This window comes from Sus scrofa, chromosome 1 (genome assembly GCF_054392235.1).
Source record: "Sus scrofa isolate SSC_HxYL_T2T_F1_AM1 chromosome 1, Sscrofa_HxYL_maternal_Yorkshire_Landrace_v2.0, whole genome shotgun sequence".
Taxonomy (NCBI): domain Eukaryota; kingdom Metazoa; phylum Chordata; class Mammalia; order Artiodactyla; family Suidae; genus Sus; species Sus scrofa.
Window position 1 is genome coordinate 194228095 of NC_139383.1, and position 17161 is coordinate 194245255.

General features: G+C 47.3%; 1 protein-coding gene across 4 annotated transcripts in view; it reads right to left on the minus strand.

Annotated features, from left to right (window-relative positions):
• Positions 1-379: 379 nt before the first annotated feature.
• Positions 380-17161, minus strand: part of BMP4 (bone morphogenetic protein 4) — a 376187-nt gene continuing 359405 nt past the window's right edge. Inside the window, exons 1-4 of one of the 4 annotated variants that reach the window (XM_005659968.3) lie at positions 6964-7255; positions 3863-3987; positions 2456-2835; positions 380-1506 (exon numbers count right to left, since the gene is read on the minus strand). In XM_005659968.3, coding sequence (XP_005660025.1) covers positions 650-1506; positions 2456-2828 — 1230 coding nt within the window. In that variant the 5' untranslated portion in view covers positions 2829-2835; positions 3863-3987; positions 6964-7255 and the 3' untranslated portion in view covers positions 380-649. 4 annotated transcript variants of the gene reach the window in all.

The following is a 17161-nucleotide window of genomic DNA, read 5'->3' on the forward strand; positions in this document are numbered from 1 at the left end:
GAGACTCAGCCATCACACTTTGCTGGGACACACCCCTAACAGGTGAACAAAACCAGAGGGTGTATAAGAAGGCCCAAACTGACTCTTTAATCTGGCCTACTCCTTTCATCCCAGTTTCTCCAAGGCATGTGTCATCCAGATGGGAGAGGATGCTGCATCCTTGTCCTTGTTAACATTAAATAGAAATGGAAAAACAATTCATCCTGGCAATTACCATCCTCCACCATCAGTTTACTTCCTGTTCCTCCAACTTAACCACCTCCAGTTTCCACCCTCTGACTTCCATCATGCCCCCAGCCCCACATTAAAGAAAAAGATCTCCTCCAACAGAGATGGGGCAGAAGGAAGAAAGAAAGGATTAAAGAGAAAAGGAACATAGTTTACCTTTAAAATAATGACTCATTTTATTTTTTAATATGTAGTTATAAATATATTTTGTCAAAATATATGATCAATATGGTCAAAACATTTGCACATAAAGTCATAAATAAGGTCAAGGTGAATGTTTAGGGTTTTTTCCTTTTTTTTTTTTTTTTCTTAAAGATAAAAGTCCAGCTATAAGGAAGCGGTCTGTGTAGTGTGTGAGTGAGTAGTGGATGGGGTGTGTGTGTGTGTGTGTCTGTCTGTCTCTCCCCACGGAAGGCCTGATTCAGCGGCAACCACATCCCTCTACTACCATCTCCTGATAATTTTTCAGTACCACCTTGTCATACTCATCCAGGTATAGCATGGAGATGGCACTCAGTTCGGTGGGAACACAACAGGCTTTGGGGATACTGGAATTAACAGAGTTGACCAGGGTCTGAACGATGGCATGATTGGTTGAGTTGAGGTGGTCAGCCAGTGGAAAGGGGCAGTCCCCATGGCAGTAGAAGGCCTGGTAGCCTGGTGGAGCCACAATCCAGTCATTCCAGCCCACGTCACTGAAGTCCACATAGAGCGAGTGGCGCCGGCAGTTCTTATTCTTCTTCCGAGCCCTCTGTGGGTGATGCTTGGGGCTACGCTTGGCCCTCCGGCGTCGGGTCAAGGCATGTCCCCGGCCATCATGGCCAAATGTGACCAGGAGGGGCCGGAGCTGGGCCCAGTCCCCACTCCCTTGAGGTAACGATCGGCTAATCCTGACATGCTGGCCCTGGTGGGTCCGTGTCTGATGGAGGTGGGTCACCTCAATGGCCAGCCCATAGTTTGGCTGCTTCTCCCGGGTCCAGCGAAGGACCGCAGGGCTCACATCAAAAGTTTCCCACCGTGTCACATTGTGGTGGACCAGTCTCGTGTCCAGTAGTCGTGTGATGAGGTGTCCAGGCACCACTTCTGGTGGGGGCTTCATAACCTCATAAATGTTTATACGATGGAAGCCCTGCTCCCAGTCAGGGCCCTGGTCCACCTGCTCCCGGAAGAGTCGAAGCTCTGCGGATGAGATCACCTCGTTCTCTGGGATGCTGCTGAGGTTAAAGAGGAAACGAAAAGCAGAGTTTTCGCTGGTCCCTGGGATGTTCTCCAGATGTTCTAGGCACAGTTGGGGAGGAAAAAGAAAAGAGAAAAGAAAAAAAAGCCCATGAGCTTTTTGAGAGACTGAAAAGTCAAGAAACAGCTAAGAGCTGGGTGATGAGTGGGGAACTCTGCTTATACAGTGGAAGCCTACTAGGGGGAAATAAACATACCTTTTAATTTGAAAGAGCAGATCAATGGGGCAGCTAGCAAACTAGTGAAGCTTAGATAGCATTCAGCAGGCACCAAAGACAATCTCCCAACCTCCTTTATATGTCTAATAATTTCCATGTGTCAACTCCTTACTCCACCACCATAAGACTCCCCTTTTAAAGCCCTCCTGGCTTTGTGTACACAGTTTTCTTTACAAGTGGTTGTAAAGAAAAAGAGGGGCCAACAGAGTAGAGGCAGGAGGGAACATGCACACAACCACCCTCTCCCTCTTCTTCCACTTTCGAGTATGTTACCAAACATTTCCCCAGTGATCTTTGGAAACACAGAGCATGCCTTGTTGATCATGTTACAGAGAGGGAAATAAACTCCAACACAGTAATGATGCTGGTGGATTAATAACTCAGATTTACTTTGGAAAAGAAACATCCGCTAGGAAACATTCAGATCAGATTACAAGGCCCCTATTGAATAAACCTGACAAACACACAGCTGTAATATTAAATTCAGTAGGTGCTTTGGAAAAAAAAATGCGCAGAAAATCTGGCATAAAAGGCTTTGATATCACAGAAGCACACCTCTGGGGCTAGCCAGAGACTTGAGCGGTGTCATTCTCCTCCCAAACCCCTCCCCTCCGTCTCCAAAAAATAAACTGGGCCACAGCTCTGAAAATCCTTGGAGGTGAGCAGCTCGGTTCCCTAGCCTCCTGATCTGGGGCTTTGATGTAACCTGAACTCCTCTCCCCCAGAGCTGCCCTACCGGCCCTCCACAGCCCAGACCCTGAGCTGGGACTGACCTTCGTGGTGGAAGCTTCTCACGGTGTTGGCCCGACTGGCAGGGCGCTCGGGATACTCGAGACCAACGCTGTGGGTCTGCTCTTCCTCCTCCTCCTCTCCAGACTGAAGCCGGTAAAGATCCCGCATGTAATCTGGGATGACGGCGCTCTTGCTAGGCTGCGGGCGGCGACGCAGCCCGAACATCTGCAGAAGTGTAGCCTCGAAGTCCCGAAGGAGCTCATGGCTCTGCCCTGAGCGGCGTCCTCCCGCGTGGCCCTGAATCTCGGCGACTTTTTTCTTCCCCGTCTCAGGTATCAAACTAGCATGGCTCGCGCCTCCTAGCAGGACTTGGCATAATAAAACGACCATCAGCATTCGGTTACCAGGAATCATGGTGTCTCTAGGGAGGGGGAGGAGGTGGAAGGTTAAAGAATAAATAAACACCAATAACTAGAGAAAAATAGAGATGTCTCAGCAAACTCATACAGGGCTAGACAGAGAGGGTCAAGATGTAAAACAGGTCAGAAAGATCAAGTTTGTGTCTTCCCCCTCACACACACCCCACCACCAGCTGCAGCCATGCGCGGCCTGAAAGTAGGAATTGCCCTGTAATTACTTGGTCTAACTTGTTTACAGTCAAATAACCCCAAATCAGATAGCCTCCATCCTGTTAATCTTTTTTTGTCCCAACTGCTATCTGAGCCATGATCTCAGCTTGGCTTTTTCAAGGATAAACAGTTAACATTGAGGAGGTAAAAAAGGATGGGGGAGGGAGAATTAAAATACCATCTCTCTACTCTCCACTTCAGACCTTCAGTCTCTCCCCCCCCCTTCCTCCACCCCCCCTTCTTCCTCCGCCCTCCGAGCCGACTTCCACAACTTCCAGCTGGTTCGGAGCAGGAGGGAGGGAAAACAGAGAAGCAGGGGCAGGGCGAAGACACCCGGCGGCTGGGTCTGGAAGGTTTATTTTACGGGGGCTGATGAATTTGAAATGCCCAGCAAAAAGCGTTTGATTGAGCCCGCTCACTCACTCCCAGAGAAGGGTGTGTGGGGGGGATGATTCCAAGAGCGACGTCTGAGTTTGACAAGCAGCTGGGAATATGCCACGGGGGCACTGGGTGATCCGCAGTCAAGTGGGAGAAGGGGATGGTAAGCACCCCTGGCTGCGGACTTTTCTTTTTTGCCCCCTTTCGCTCTCCTTCCTTGCAACGCACAGATCAGGAAGAGAGTGGAGCAAGCAGCACTTTAAATAGAACCGGTACGCTCAGAGCGCAGCGGCTGCGGCGCCAAGAAGAAAGCGACAGCGCTGCCAGAAAGCGGAGTGTGGACTCTGGAAGGCAGGTCCGACGGGAGGGACACAAGGCGAGCACGGGTGGGGAGGGCAGAGTGAATTCCCGGGAAGAGGGAAGGAAGAGGTGTCTACTCACTGACAGAAAACAAGGCATATAATAACAGTCCATGATTCTTGACAGCCAATCTTGAACAAACTTGCTGGAAAGGCTCAGAGGAGCTGCGGCAGTGCGTTGCTCTGGATGGCACTACAGAATGGCTCCTAAAATGAATATTTGAATATAATGAGACTGGCGCAGGCTGACTCTGTTTTTCTTCCAGCCCCTCTGAGTCACGTGAATGCAAAGACTCCGCCCCGCGCACCGAAGCGTCCGCCTTCCCCGCAGTGGACCCGCCCCATCTCCGCCCCGCCCCCTCTCTGAGAGGCCAGCCTCCCCGCCTGCTGCCCCAACCACCAGCGTCCGGGAGGAGCTCCCGGCCGAGTCCTCAGCTGGTCCCCGGGTGCAGCTGGCGGAGGACGTGGTCCTCGCCTCTACCTGCAGCCTCCGTCGTGTCGGCCTGATCCCTCCCGCCAGCTGCCTTAGGCGAGAGGATCTGGGGAGCACGGTAGGGGCTTCGCCTTTCAGTGTGAGCCTGGCTCAAGTTGGGCCGGGATTTGGGGGCGGCGGAGTCTCAGCAGCTGAAAGCCGCACCACCCAGGGTCGTTTAAAAAGAAAAGCACTGAAAGACAGATATACACGTGCCGCGCGCACCCACCCCTCTTTCTCCCCAGGATCTCCGAGAGGCCAAAAATTGCTCCCAGCTACAGTCACCCCCTGGCGAACTTCTGCGAGTGTTTAGAGGAATTGAGCAGCCTCTTTAGCTCCCGACCAAAAGCTGAGGACCTGTCATAAGTGGTCGGAGGGGTAGATGGTCAGGCGGTGACCAGTGTGGGAACGTGGTAAGGGAATGGCCGCTGGGCTCTTTCCTCCGGTTCCTTTACGGAGAGAATCTCCACACCACGGCGTGCCCACCGAGCAAAGTAAATCCCCAAAGAAAGCGGTCCTGAGGCCCTTAAAGGCGGAGGGGCGGACTCAAAAGAGAGGCGTCTCCTCGGAAGGGCTCAACACTTGTTTCAGGTCTCCAAGTCTCAGAGGTTTTACAACTCCCGAGCCAGGGCAGAAAGGAAATCACAATGGGTTCCCAGGAGTCCAGAAAACCGTGAACAGCTTTCGGCCTACGCTCGATCTCTGCGTCTGTCTTTCCCCCCACCCCCACCCCAGCTCGTCTTTTTTAAACCACTACTCCTCTCCCGCCACTTCCTCCCCCCCCTTCCTCCTTTGCACCAGCTTCAGAATCTCAGCAAATGCTTCAAGAATTTTACCAACCCACCGCTCAAGGTATTACTGTGATATCCCGACTCTATCCAAAGATGCTGCATGCGTGGATCACTCAATACAGGGTCCTTTCCGAAACCGTGACCCTCGAAACTGAATCTGCCCGGCCTGCGCAGGGGTCACAGTCGCGCGATCCCGGCTGCACAGCACACTGTACCCTGCCGCCCTTTCCTAAGCCTGTTCCCAGTTTCTGCCTTGGGTCTATTCAGAGCTCGAAGGCTCAGGTTCCCGGCCTCACCCAGCAAAACTCGGTTTTATCTTGGGGGCACTTGCAGGAGGGCCTGGAAGAAGTGTGAAGGATCAAACGCTTAGCCCTCCCTCCCGGCCGCGGTTGTCCCGCGCGGCCCTACCCGTCGCTGGCCTGGGTGTGCGCGGGCGCCCCTGCGCGACGATCCTTGCCCGCCCAGAGCTGCCGCCTTTTGAGCGCCTTTAAGTTTTCCCGCTACCGCGCCACCGCTGAGGCTGACTGCGAACGGGTGGGAAGAGCAAAGAGTTTCGTTGAGACGCCTGGAACCCTTAAAATGCACCGGGGTGGGGGGGAAAGCTCCAGAGATGGGAGAAGCAGAGAAGGGCAGCTCCCCGCGGGCGAAGGACAGTGGAAGGGGCGGGCGCCCGCAGTTCCTGGACAATCCTCCGACCCTAGAAATCCCAGGGCTACGGCGGGAGCGCGCTGCGCTAAAACTCAGAGGCGAGGGAAGAGCGGGTTGTTTCAATTTCGGACTCAATAGGATTCGTCTCTAATCACATTTTTTTTTAATTAAAAAAAAAGCTGAAAAGCACTTTCGTCTCCAGCTTTTTTCTTTCTCTCTCTTTCTTTCTTTTTTTTTTTTTTTTTTTTTTTGAGGGGTGGAGATGCAACTCATGGCGACTGTCCTTCACTTCCCTACGAGTTTTCTCCCAACGCCAAAATTTGTTCAGAGGTGACCTCAGTTTACCGAATCTGTTTTTCGGGGTTTTAACATCTCAAAAAGCCTTGAGCTCACAAAACGCGATCCTCAGAAACCTACCACGAAATCGGTGCCCGGGAAGCGTCTGAGGCCATGGGGATGGGTCCGCAAAGATTCGTGAATCCCGGTACCCTTTCGAGTTGGTTTTGGGGCCGGGAGGGTCAGTAAGAGCCACGAGTCCACGACGCATCTCCCCAGTGCCTCCCCAAAGGACACGACACCTCAAGAAGCCGCGTACCCAGAGCAGCTAGCATCCTGGCCTCCCTACAGCCACTACCCGGTGAAATGATAGAGGAGAGGCTCCTTGGATGCCGCCAAGTCCAAGATAATAAATAGCTCATGGAGAAGAAGCGTCGGGCAGCGGCAGTTCGCCAGCTCTCAGGGGTTTTCGCCGGCTGAGTGCCGGGTCGGGTGACACTCCCCTAGACGCAGCCCCTCCTGCAGCGCACGCACGCCCCAGAAGCAGAACTGCGCTCCCCACTGCAGAACCAGCCTTAGTTAGGTGTACTCTCGCCGCCCATCAGCCCCCTCACTCTCTCTGGATCTCAGAGCCGTCACTCCCCCTTCGCTCCCGGCCCTTTCCGTCCTGGGATTGCCAAAGCTAGTCCAAGGGCGACGTGTTCCGCTCAAGACCCCACAGTCTTTCCCAACGATCTCCAACTAAAGGCTTCTATTCTCCCCTTCTCTCCTGCCATGAACCTACCAAAGGTGGTAATCGCCCCGGGCCACCGGACGGGAAAAGTGGTCCGGGTAGAGGCTGTAGCATATACGGAAATGTCTCTCAGCGCCAGCATCCCTACCTCTAGCAACACCGCTAGGAAGGGAAAAAGGGGGCCACCTTTTGCCACAGCCAGAGCCACCCTCTCCCCCCTCCCAAGGATGCGCCTCAGCCCCTTGCCAGGTAGCTTTGCTCACCATAGGTCCCTGCGGTAGCGGGCTCCCCAGTTGCAGTTCCTGGAGACCTCTGAACGGCTGCAGTGAACCTGGGCGAGGGCCGGGAACTGGGGCGCAGCAGGCTCGAGAAGGCGCCGACGGGAATCCCATCAGGGAGAAAGGCGAGACAGCCGGGATCAGCAGCAGTGTGGCAGGCTCCCTTCCCTCGGCTGGGATGCCTAACTCACCTAGCTTCCGGGCAGAGCTCCACTCCCTTTACCTCCCTCCCTCCTCCTCTGCCCTCTTGCATCTTCTTCCTCCTCTTTCCCTCTCCCTTTCTTTCTTTCCTTCCTCCTCCTCTTCTTCTCCAGCAGCCCCTCCCTTCTTCCCTCCTCCCTCGCTGGTCTCTCTTTCTGGGATGGGAGCCCCGCCCACATCCTCCCATCCAGCCGCCGGGGCCTCGCCTCGCAGGCCCTGGTCCCGGAAACCCGGGCAGCGCCCGAGTCCCCAGCTGCCGCCCGGGCTGGGACGCCGCTGCCTCCCGCACGGGTAAGCTGCCGGGGCTCACCTGGAGACCACGTGCAGAGGTACTAGAAAGCATGCACCGACTAGTCGCCTTACCTTCCAAAAATACCCATGGGAGTCTGGGCTTCCCTGAGTTTAGAGTAACTGCTGCCCAAACTGATGATTAAAACACTGAGTAATCACCATTTACCCCGAGTAATTAGAGATAATGAAACACCTCTAAAATCAGGTTATGGAGAAAGGAGCTGTTGGATTGGTTTAAAGGGAGGCTTTCAATAAACTGTTAAAAGGATTTCCAAATGTTGAGAAACAGGCTGTGCTCAGAGCTTGTGCACCTAAAAGAGGTACCTCTTTGGCTATTAAAAGATGACTTCCTTCCAAAACATTTCTTAAAATGCTTCTTGTGGAAAACCTTGGTGATGACCCCCAGAAAGCCCCAATAAACAGCCTGGTTTATTCCGCCCCTCCAGAACTCTTTTGAGGGACAAGGTGGCTTGGAGACAGGCTGGGGCCAAGTTTTTACAATTTATAACTCAGAAGTTCTCTTAAGAAAAACAGCCACAGCAGTTATTTTTTGTTGTTGTTGATTTCTATTGTTTATCTGTGGTGCACCTAGGAATCCTTAACCACAGCAAACTGAGGTCTAAGGAGGTGACAACCACAGAGGCAACAACCTTTTTGGCCACAAGGACACAAGAAAAGATACCCTTTGGTCTGTTTTTAAAGGAAGAAGGGGAATGAGAAGTTGGCCCTTTCCTCCAAGAAAGTGCTATTAATCATATTAGCAGGAAGGTGGAATATGCGGCTTTAAAACCTTCCCAAATAGGAGCTAATTCACACAGTGCCTCTGATGGGGCAGGGAAGAGGATATCGATATCATTTCTCTGTTCTACAGACACTGAAAGGGAAGGACAGCCAGGTTGAAGGGAATTGCCCAGACCCCTGAAGTAAATCGCAGCCTCTGCTCTGGAATCCTGAGCTACTTACCTGCAGGACAGGGCTGAGGGTCACCACCCTGAGCTCCAGGTAGCAGGGGAAGTGCTAAAAGATGGAGCATTTTCTTTTCTTTTTTCTTTTTTTTTTTTTTAATGAGAGTTGCAATGTTTATTTTAGGTTCTCTTGGGGTTTGTTTGTTTTTTCTTTTTCCCCACACGGGCAGGACGTGGGAATTCCTGGGCCAGGGATCGAACCTACGACACAGAGCAGCAACCAGAGCCACAGAGGTGAGAATGCAGGAGCCTCAACCTGCTAGAACATCAGAGAAGTCCCAAGATGGAGCATTTTCTGTGCTGGATTTCTTTTTCTGTGGATAGATATTACATGTCACTGTCTCAAGCACAGCATGTAGGTCCTTACCTAAAAAGATACTGGTCCAGGACAGCTCCTCTATAAAAACTTCACCTTCAAACAGCTCCAATATTCAGAAAACAGGAACTACTTCCTGTGCAGAACACAGTTTACAAAGGGTGGCAAGTGCATGAGCTCAGAAACAACTGTGAGAGCAGGGCCACAGTCTCCTGCCATCTTTTCCAAGTCAGGCCTGTGAGGTCTTTTAGCCAAATAATACATCAAACAAGAGAAAAGCTGACTAGCTTTGGGAAAGTCCTTTAATTCCCATGAGCCTCAGTTTTCTCATCTGTAGAATAAAAGAATTAGGCCATGACCCTTTCAATTTGAAAATGATTTAAATTTTTAATTGAAATTTTATTAAACATTGACTTTGTTTCATTTAAATCACCTCTGAGCCCACCTCCTCTAAGAACCTCTGATTAAAAAGGGCAGGGCAAACCCACCACCCTGAAAGGAAGACTGACAACACACCCCTCTAGCTTCCAACGTAATCAAAATTACATTACTCATTAATAACAACAATTATCTATGTCCATTCTGGGGCACGAAGCAGTGTGCTCCTTAAGAAAGGAGTAAGGACAGATTAAATGTTCACCAGCCCCCCTAAAGCAATCACTATTGTTTTAATCATTAACAGAATGTGTTCCTTAATATTTAAACTTGAAAACAAGAGTAATAGGCTGTGCTTAAAAGCAGGGGTTTATTTTATTTTATTTTAAAGCACCAGATAATAGGGTTTTTTTTCTCCTTTTTTAAACCCAAATGTTTTTTATCTCATTTTGCGGAAGCCCAAATACTAAAGTGGTCATTGGCCCACCCATGAGTCTGTGCAGCTCATAGTCCAGGAGTTTCTAATTAAGCCATCTGACATACCTGGTTGAGACCCTGATATGAATCTTTAGATGCGTTTGGAGGGAATTCAGCTTCAGCTCTCTTAGGACAGCTATATTTCTAGCCCACATTTTAGATGGGTGCAAACCACCTATTATCAACTCACTTTATCACTCTTCTGTTTCCCCTCTCATGCCAAAGAAGAAATCACTTGTTGGTTAGAGAGCTAACATCGATCACAGCCTAGTGATCTGAGTTGGTGAAGGCAATCAGCCCAGTTTTTTCCCCATTTCAAGCTTACCTGGGAATCTTGGTGTTTTTATAGATTATAATATGAATGGATCAAATACAAGTCTACCCTTAAAGTATATAAATTAAGAGGGGAAATCCATCATCATTCAAGAGCAGCTACTGCTCCCCTGCTGCTACTGTTGAAGGAAAGGCACTCATTTGTTGAGCTTTTCCTGAAGAACATCAGGGAAGGGTGGCTGGACAGTGAGCTCTTAGAAAAGCCTTTCTCAGTGTATGTTTGGAGGACCATAAGCTTCAGAACAGTGCTAGAGGTGGTGGAAAAATGCAGATTTCTTGTCCCGGATGCCTGAGATCTGGACCCAGAAATCTACTTATTTCACGAGGTTCCCTAATGATTCAGAGCACACTAAAGCTTGAGAACTACTGTTTTAAAAGTTATTTCACTTATGTTTTCAGGGATGATAGATACCACTGAAAGGCTGACACTCAGAAATTATTAAACAGGCAAGGAATATGCTTGGCTTGTGCTTTGCAAACTGTTAAATATGGTAATTACAGTATTACTACATCCAGAACACACCAAATAGGTCTTTGCAAGTGAAAAGACCTCTAATTCTATAGCTATGGTAGTCCTTGTTCTGGGTCCTCTAACCTTCTTTCTCAATTAAGTGTCTGTTGAAGCTATGGAAGGGTACTTGGGAGAAATTCCCAGCATCATTGCTGACTTTTTTTTTTTTTCTTTTTTGGCTGTGCCTGCAGCATATGGAAGTTCTAAGCCAAGGATAGAACCTGCATCACAGCAGTGACTCATGGGATCCTGAGAAAGAGGAAGCAGCTCAATTTCCTATCGTAAAAGGTGTGATGTACCAGATTTCTCACAGGTCTTTCTCAGGCCCAAGATCAGGAAACAATATATCTACTAGTTAAAATCACAGCCAAACGGCTTAACCTCCAGTCTTCTTTTACTCATTTAAAATCAGAGAAAAATAATTTCTATTTCATAATATTCTTATAAGCATTAAATGAATTGATGTAATAAAATGGCAAGGGCAGAAGTACTCAATAAATATTGACTATTAGTATGCAACCATAATGATTATATGAGCAAAGCAGGTGAAAAGCCACCCTGGTATTGAGTTTTATTTATAGTTAGAAACTTTTTAAAGGAAAAGGTTATCTCTCTCATTGATTTTGTAATCACTGGTACTGCACATCTGTCAGGTGGTGACTGAATAAAGGCTCTTTACATGAATCTGCATTCATTCATGAGTTAACATTCATTATGATTTATCTGTACAGATTTGACCCAGGAACATACCTCTGCCAAGATAACTGATATCTGTCAAAGTAGATAGTCATAACTACTGAGAACAAGGAAATAATAGAATAGATGACATATCCAAAGCATTTTCCATCTCTGATTTTTCTCATCCCCAACACCTTTCACTTTTAATAATTTTTCCCTACATGTCTTGCTAAAATGTAAACCCATTTCCTTTTATTTGGACTGCAGAAGAAATTTAAACCTGATTGCAAGATTTTCCTTCTCCAAACATTGGAGACTGCTGCCAACTCTTGATATACCTCATTCAAAGAAAATAATACTGCTTCTAATATTTTTATCATGAGTAAGATAAAATGTAATACTACTTCAGTTATTTATGCCTTACATTGTTATCTGCTACTTTCTGGAATATGCGTTTTTTAAAAATCCTTCAAAACAGACCAAAAATGGCCTGAGAACTCTAATGAAGACTCCAGAGAGCTCAGACAGATGAAGACTTTTATGTCTTAACATGTTTAACATGTGGAAGACAGAGCATGGATACTGAAATTCTTCTCTTTCCAAGGAAGGGTTATGACAAAGAAGATGGGATTCGCACACAGTGAAGGCTATTTGGCTGCTCTGTTTTGGGCTTCCTTTGCTAAAAAATGGTCAGCTGCACCCATCTAACTCTACAGCAGGGATGCTGTTTGGAAGTAAATAATTATGGAATGTAGCAAGAGAGTTAAAATGTTGGAATGTCTTCATTTTCAGCACAAACATTCTTCTTTTCCTCTCTGTGTTGTACATGAACAGTGTGACCTGGATAAAATGCAGTTTCACTGTGGGATGAATTTTGGAAGCAAGAGCAGGGTCCTGCATGGACATCAGGTTGTACATGAGTTGTGGTTTCCCAACCAGATGTCAACTGGGTAATACCATCCAACGGTCTCTCCTCAGTGCATTCTAACATCTTTTAGTCTTTTTCAAGGAAAGCTTTGTCCATCGGGGTATGTGAGTCAAGAAATTTTTATTGTATAAATAAAATAAATGATTTTGCAAATAGCCTAAATATTTCAAGGTCCTTGGGGAGGGCATCCTCTTCACCAATGTCCTCTTCAAGAATAAAAGTATATTATCTGTAATCTCCCCAGGGATTATGTATAGATGTAATATACAATGCTTGTTGATGTTTATTTTGTGAAAATCCAAACTGTATACATGAGATTTGTGCACTTTTATATTTGTGTTATATTACAATGAGAGTTTACTAAAAATAGTCTATTGAAATGACTTTTTTTTATAGTTTCTTTGTCACTTAAAGCTTACTAGCAAGAGACAATCAGGTAACCAAGGGGTTGGACAGGGCAAAAGTAGAAGCAGCGCAATTTGTAGTTCCCATGGCAGCCACAGCAAGGATGAAACAGACCTATGGCTTCAGGGGATCCACTCTGGGGCCTTCCAAAGAAAAGCGCTTTTCTCCAGCAGGAGAAAGGGAACAGCTGGGCCAGAAGAGAAGCTCCTGAAGGCATCTGCACTTTACACAGCTCTTTCCCTCCTTCACGTCCCTGGCTGAGAGGCTTGGACTGGGCAAAGCAAAGCATCCGTCTGGGGGGGGGGGGGCGGGAGTGAGGGACACCAGAAGCTTATTTCTTAGGATAAAAATGCACTAGGCCCAAAGGAGAGGTAGCAGCTTCAGAGGAAGAAACAGGGTCCATCCCCAGATTACTGGAGCCCCGGCTTGGGTGATTCTGCTGGGGACTAGCAGAGTGTGGGGGGAGAGGCAGCGGGAAGGGGGCCGACCTGGGGAGCAGCAGGACACAGCCGCTCTCTCCTCCCACGGGTGGAGAAGGAGATGCCGGTACTAGAGGTTCCAAGCCACGTTCTCCGCCCCCCGCCGCCTCCTCAATGCCCAGCCAGCCCCAGCGCCTACCCTCTCCTTGGTAGCCAGCGGCAGAGATCTCACTCCAGCTCCCCTTCCCGTGTCCTCTTGGGGCAGACTCCGGGGAGGGGAGGGCTGCCACCCTGAGGACCTCTGCGCGCGTCCCGGGATCGGGAGGTTGCGGTGCTCGGGCGGTGCGGACGCCCCTGCAAGCCGCGCGGGTGGAGACTGGCCCACTTTTTTTTTTTTTAACCTCGGCGTCTACACCTCCCTACCTGCAAGAGCTCGCCCCAATATCAGACTCGTTTTGCAGGATTTGTGTCCCAGGTGGCTAATCTGACCCACACTTGAATAAACAGCGAACACCCGAGCAAACGGGGCAAGCCATCCTCACGAACTTCCATTGAGCCCCTCGGGAGGCTCCGAGACGCCCCTAACAGTTTTCACTTCTCTTTTGTCTCCCTAGACTTGGAGACTACGGGCCATTCCTGCAGGAGAGAGGGAGGGAAGAAGGGAAGGGGTAAGGGAAGAAGGCAAACAGGGAGGAGAGGTGGGAGGGAGGGAGGAAAGTAGGTAGGTAGGTTGGTCGGAACCTAAGGCAGTTCCTCAGCCCATTTTGCTCCTCCTCCCTGCAGTTCCCTGCTTGCTTCGCCCCCGCCCCTTAGATCTGCTGGGGCACAGGGGACCCGGGTTCCGAATATACTCACAAAAATTGTTAAATTTGGATAGTCTATATCGAGCTTCCCTCTCCAGCTAGCCATCACTACAGCTTCCTTCTTATGACAGGTCGCCCAGGCAGCAGTCTGTTTTCCCCTCAGGTAAGGAAAACAGTGTGCTTCCCCAGGTATCTGGGCTCAAGGGGTCTGCTCTTACTACTTGCCAAGCCTAGCAGCGGTACTAGAAAACTTATGCAACACTGGAGAGGTAAAGTTTCTAGGGCTTGGGGGAGGAGGAGGAGCCAGGATCTGACATTGTGAAGGCCATCAGGAGCTGTAAGGTTGCTGGAAGGGAATTCAGGTAATCTTTGGTGGAGCAGTAGGTCATTACCAAACAACCTATGTGGCCCTAGCTTTTCCAGGAGGAGTTACAAATGAAACAGTAAAGTGACTCTTACTCAGTGCAAAGGAATGGCAGGCTGAATTTTGAAGCTTTTGTCTCAGAAATTCTTTCTTTGCTTCTTATGCATTAGGATGTCAACCACAGGTAATGGGTAAATATGTCCTCAGTTTGCACCAAAATGTTCTGCCTCTCCCATGTCCACTCCTGTATCTGACTAGATCTTTAGCTAGAACCTGAGGAGTTTGGATAGTCCGGTTTTACTTTCCCAGCTTTAGACAGAATCCAGAAAAAAAAAAAAAAAATGGGGATAGAAACTGAGAGACTGAAAAATGAAAGATTTTAAGGGGAATATAAAAGTGAATGCTAGCTTTCTTTGTAGTATTTATATTAAATACCAATCTCTTTAAACTAGAGATTCTTAAGCCTGCTATGTGGCCTCATTAAAGATTTCTAGATGGACTTTAGGGGATCTGTAAAAACCACAAAATTTATGTGCATAATTTGGGGGTGAATGTAAAAGTGCATGGAAGGAAGAATAATTTCATCAAATTTTCAAAGGGATTTAGGATCCAGGAAAGACTAAAAACCTTTAGACTATGATGTATGCAGTAAATTTTTTTATTGGGATAATGTCCCCAAGTTGCACACACACAAACCTTTACTCAATGGTGCACAGCTTTCACACCCAAGAGTAAAATGTTCTTAACTGAGGCAAGAGAAATGACTCTCCATTTAGAGCCAACACATACAGGGGAAAGGTCCCTGGCGGAAGAGCAGAAGTGTTATCTGGAACCCAGTTCTCTGCTCTGCCCCATGTTAGCTGGACCCACCACCTACTCTTGAGATTCTTAATATGTAGATCAAATGCTGGAGTATATGTGAAACTAATTTACAGATCACAAAATATATGGCTAGTGGCATTAATGAAAATAAATGCTGATGGGTTTCTACATGCTAGTTATAATTAGATGAACAATTATTTAATTATGAGTATTTGCATATTTTCTTCAACTATAAACGTATAAGAAAAATCAACACACTTTAGATTCCTGACCATAGGCAAGGAAGTCAAGTTTCATTATCTCATTTAAATTTTGAAACAATGTACAGTTTATATATTACAGTTATTTGTTTCCCACTAGCCTCCCCCCCACCCCTTTAAACACTTGAAGAGAGGCTTGGAGAGGTTAAGTAAATTGCCGAAGGCCACCTAGCCAACAAACATCAGATTTCAACTCCAGGTGAGGTCCCTGCTTTAGAGAGGGGATACTGGAAAAAGCGAAATCTTCCCAGATTTAGGTAAATGTAATTCCCATGGTACTTGTGCATTTTGTACAAAAGCATAAGAGTTTGAAATGGAGCAGCCACACTTGGGACGGTGTCTTTTCATATACTCTTTGTTGGAAAATTGTCCTTAACCCATTCACTTCCTTTTCATTTCCTCCTCAGTAAGGTTCACCAGCATCTTAATAGAAACACATAGTTCCTTATTAGTGGCATCTGTGCTTCAGCTAATTAAGCAGCCTTAGAAGAGAAAGACCACCTCTACCCTCCTCTCCTGAACCCCTTCCAGTAACCCTTTGCCATAAAAGAACTCTGGGCAGCTAACAGATGGAAAAACTGAGACACAACCCCGAAAAACAGTTAAATATCTCACCCATGGGGAATTAGCAAGAACATAATTCTTTTTTTTTTTTTTTTTTTGTCTATACCGTCAAGTTAAAGAGCTGATGAAGACAAAATAGATTCATTTTGCTTTCCCCTGAGTTAATGGCACATTAAAAGAACTACTGGAGTTCCCATCGTGGTGCAGTGGTTAACGAATCCTACTAGGAACCATGAGGTTGCAGGTTCGATCCCTGGCCTCAGTGGGTTAAGGATCCAGCGTTGCCGTGAGCTGTGGTGTAGGTCACAGATGTGGCTCAGACCCCATGTTGCTGTGGCTGTGGTGTAAGCCGGCAGCAACAGCTCCTATTCAACCCCTAGCTTGGGAACCTCCAAATGCAATGGGAGTGGCCCCTAGAAAAGGCAAAAAGACCCCCTCCCCCCAAAAAAAGAACTACCAAAGCTTTGGTCCACTTTCTTTTAAACACTTTCTTAAACCTTTAGCATTGGTAGGTGGTTTTGTTCAACAGTTAATTCTATATTTTATTTCTCTTTAGCATAAAATCCATAATACTAAACTCTACATATTTTGTGGAAGTGCCAGAGAGCAGGCAGATGTCTATCCTTGACATTTTATGTTTTAATTATGGCTTGAGAACCAGTATCACAGAAAATTAGTTTCTGGAGGGTAAGGCCCAGAAGCAAAAAAAATGTGGATTATAGTAGGTTCTTTGCTCAAAAAAATTATGAAGTAGTATGTTTCTGTAAAGAAGTCAGATTTCTGGGGTGGAATAATATATGGAAACAGTTTCTTAGTAACATTTTGGTACTTATATGGGGGGAACTGAGGAAATTATTTTTAAAAGTACAGTAGTCACTGTCATATGATTTTTAAAAAACAGACTTCAAAGCAGATAGCCTGGCTTTCAGCATAAATAAAGTTCATACTACTTTGTATGAACTTGCATACGTGATTTTATTTTTAGGAGTCACCCCATTTTTTCATGAGTTATATGAGCTATATGATCTCTCGACTTTAGGTGTTGACAACCTTTTTGTGTAAAGAACCAGACAGTAAATATTTTAGACTTTGTAAGCCATAAGCTTATCATTGTTTCTTCTTCCTCTCCTTCCCCTTCTTCCCTTTCTCCTGCCCTACCCCTCCTCCTTCTTCACTTGTTTATAATGTACAAATCATTTGTATTAGTTTGTTAGGGTTGCTGTAAAAAGTATCACAAACTGTGTGGCTTAAACGGCAGAAGCCTATTTTCTCATGGTTTTGGAAGTGAGAAGTCAGAGATCATGGTGTCAGCAGGGCTGGTTCCTCCTGAGGGCTCTGAGGGAGAAGCTTTTCTATACCTCTCTTCTAGCTGCCAGCGGTTCGCTGGCAATCTTTGGCATTCCTTGGCTTGTAGAAGCTTTATCTCAGTCTCTACGTTGAAGTTCATATGCAGTTCTTTCCGTGTGTCTGT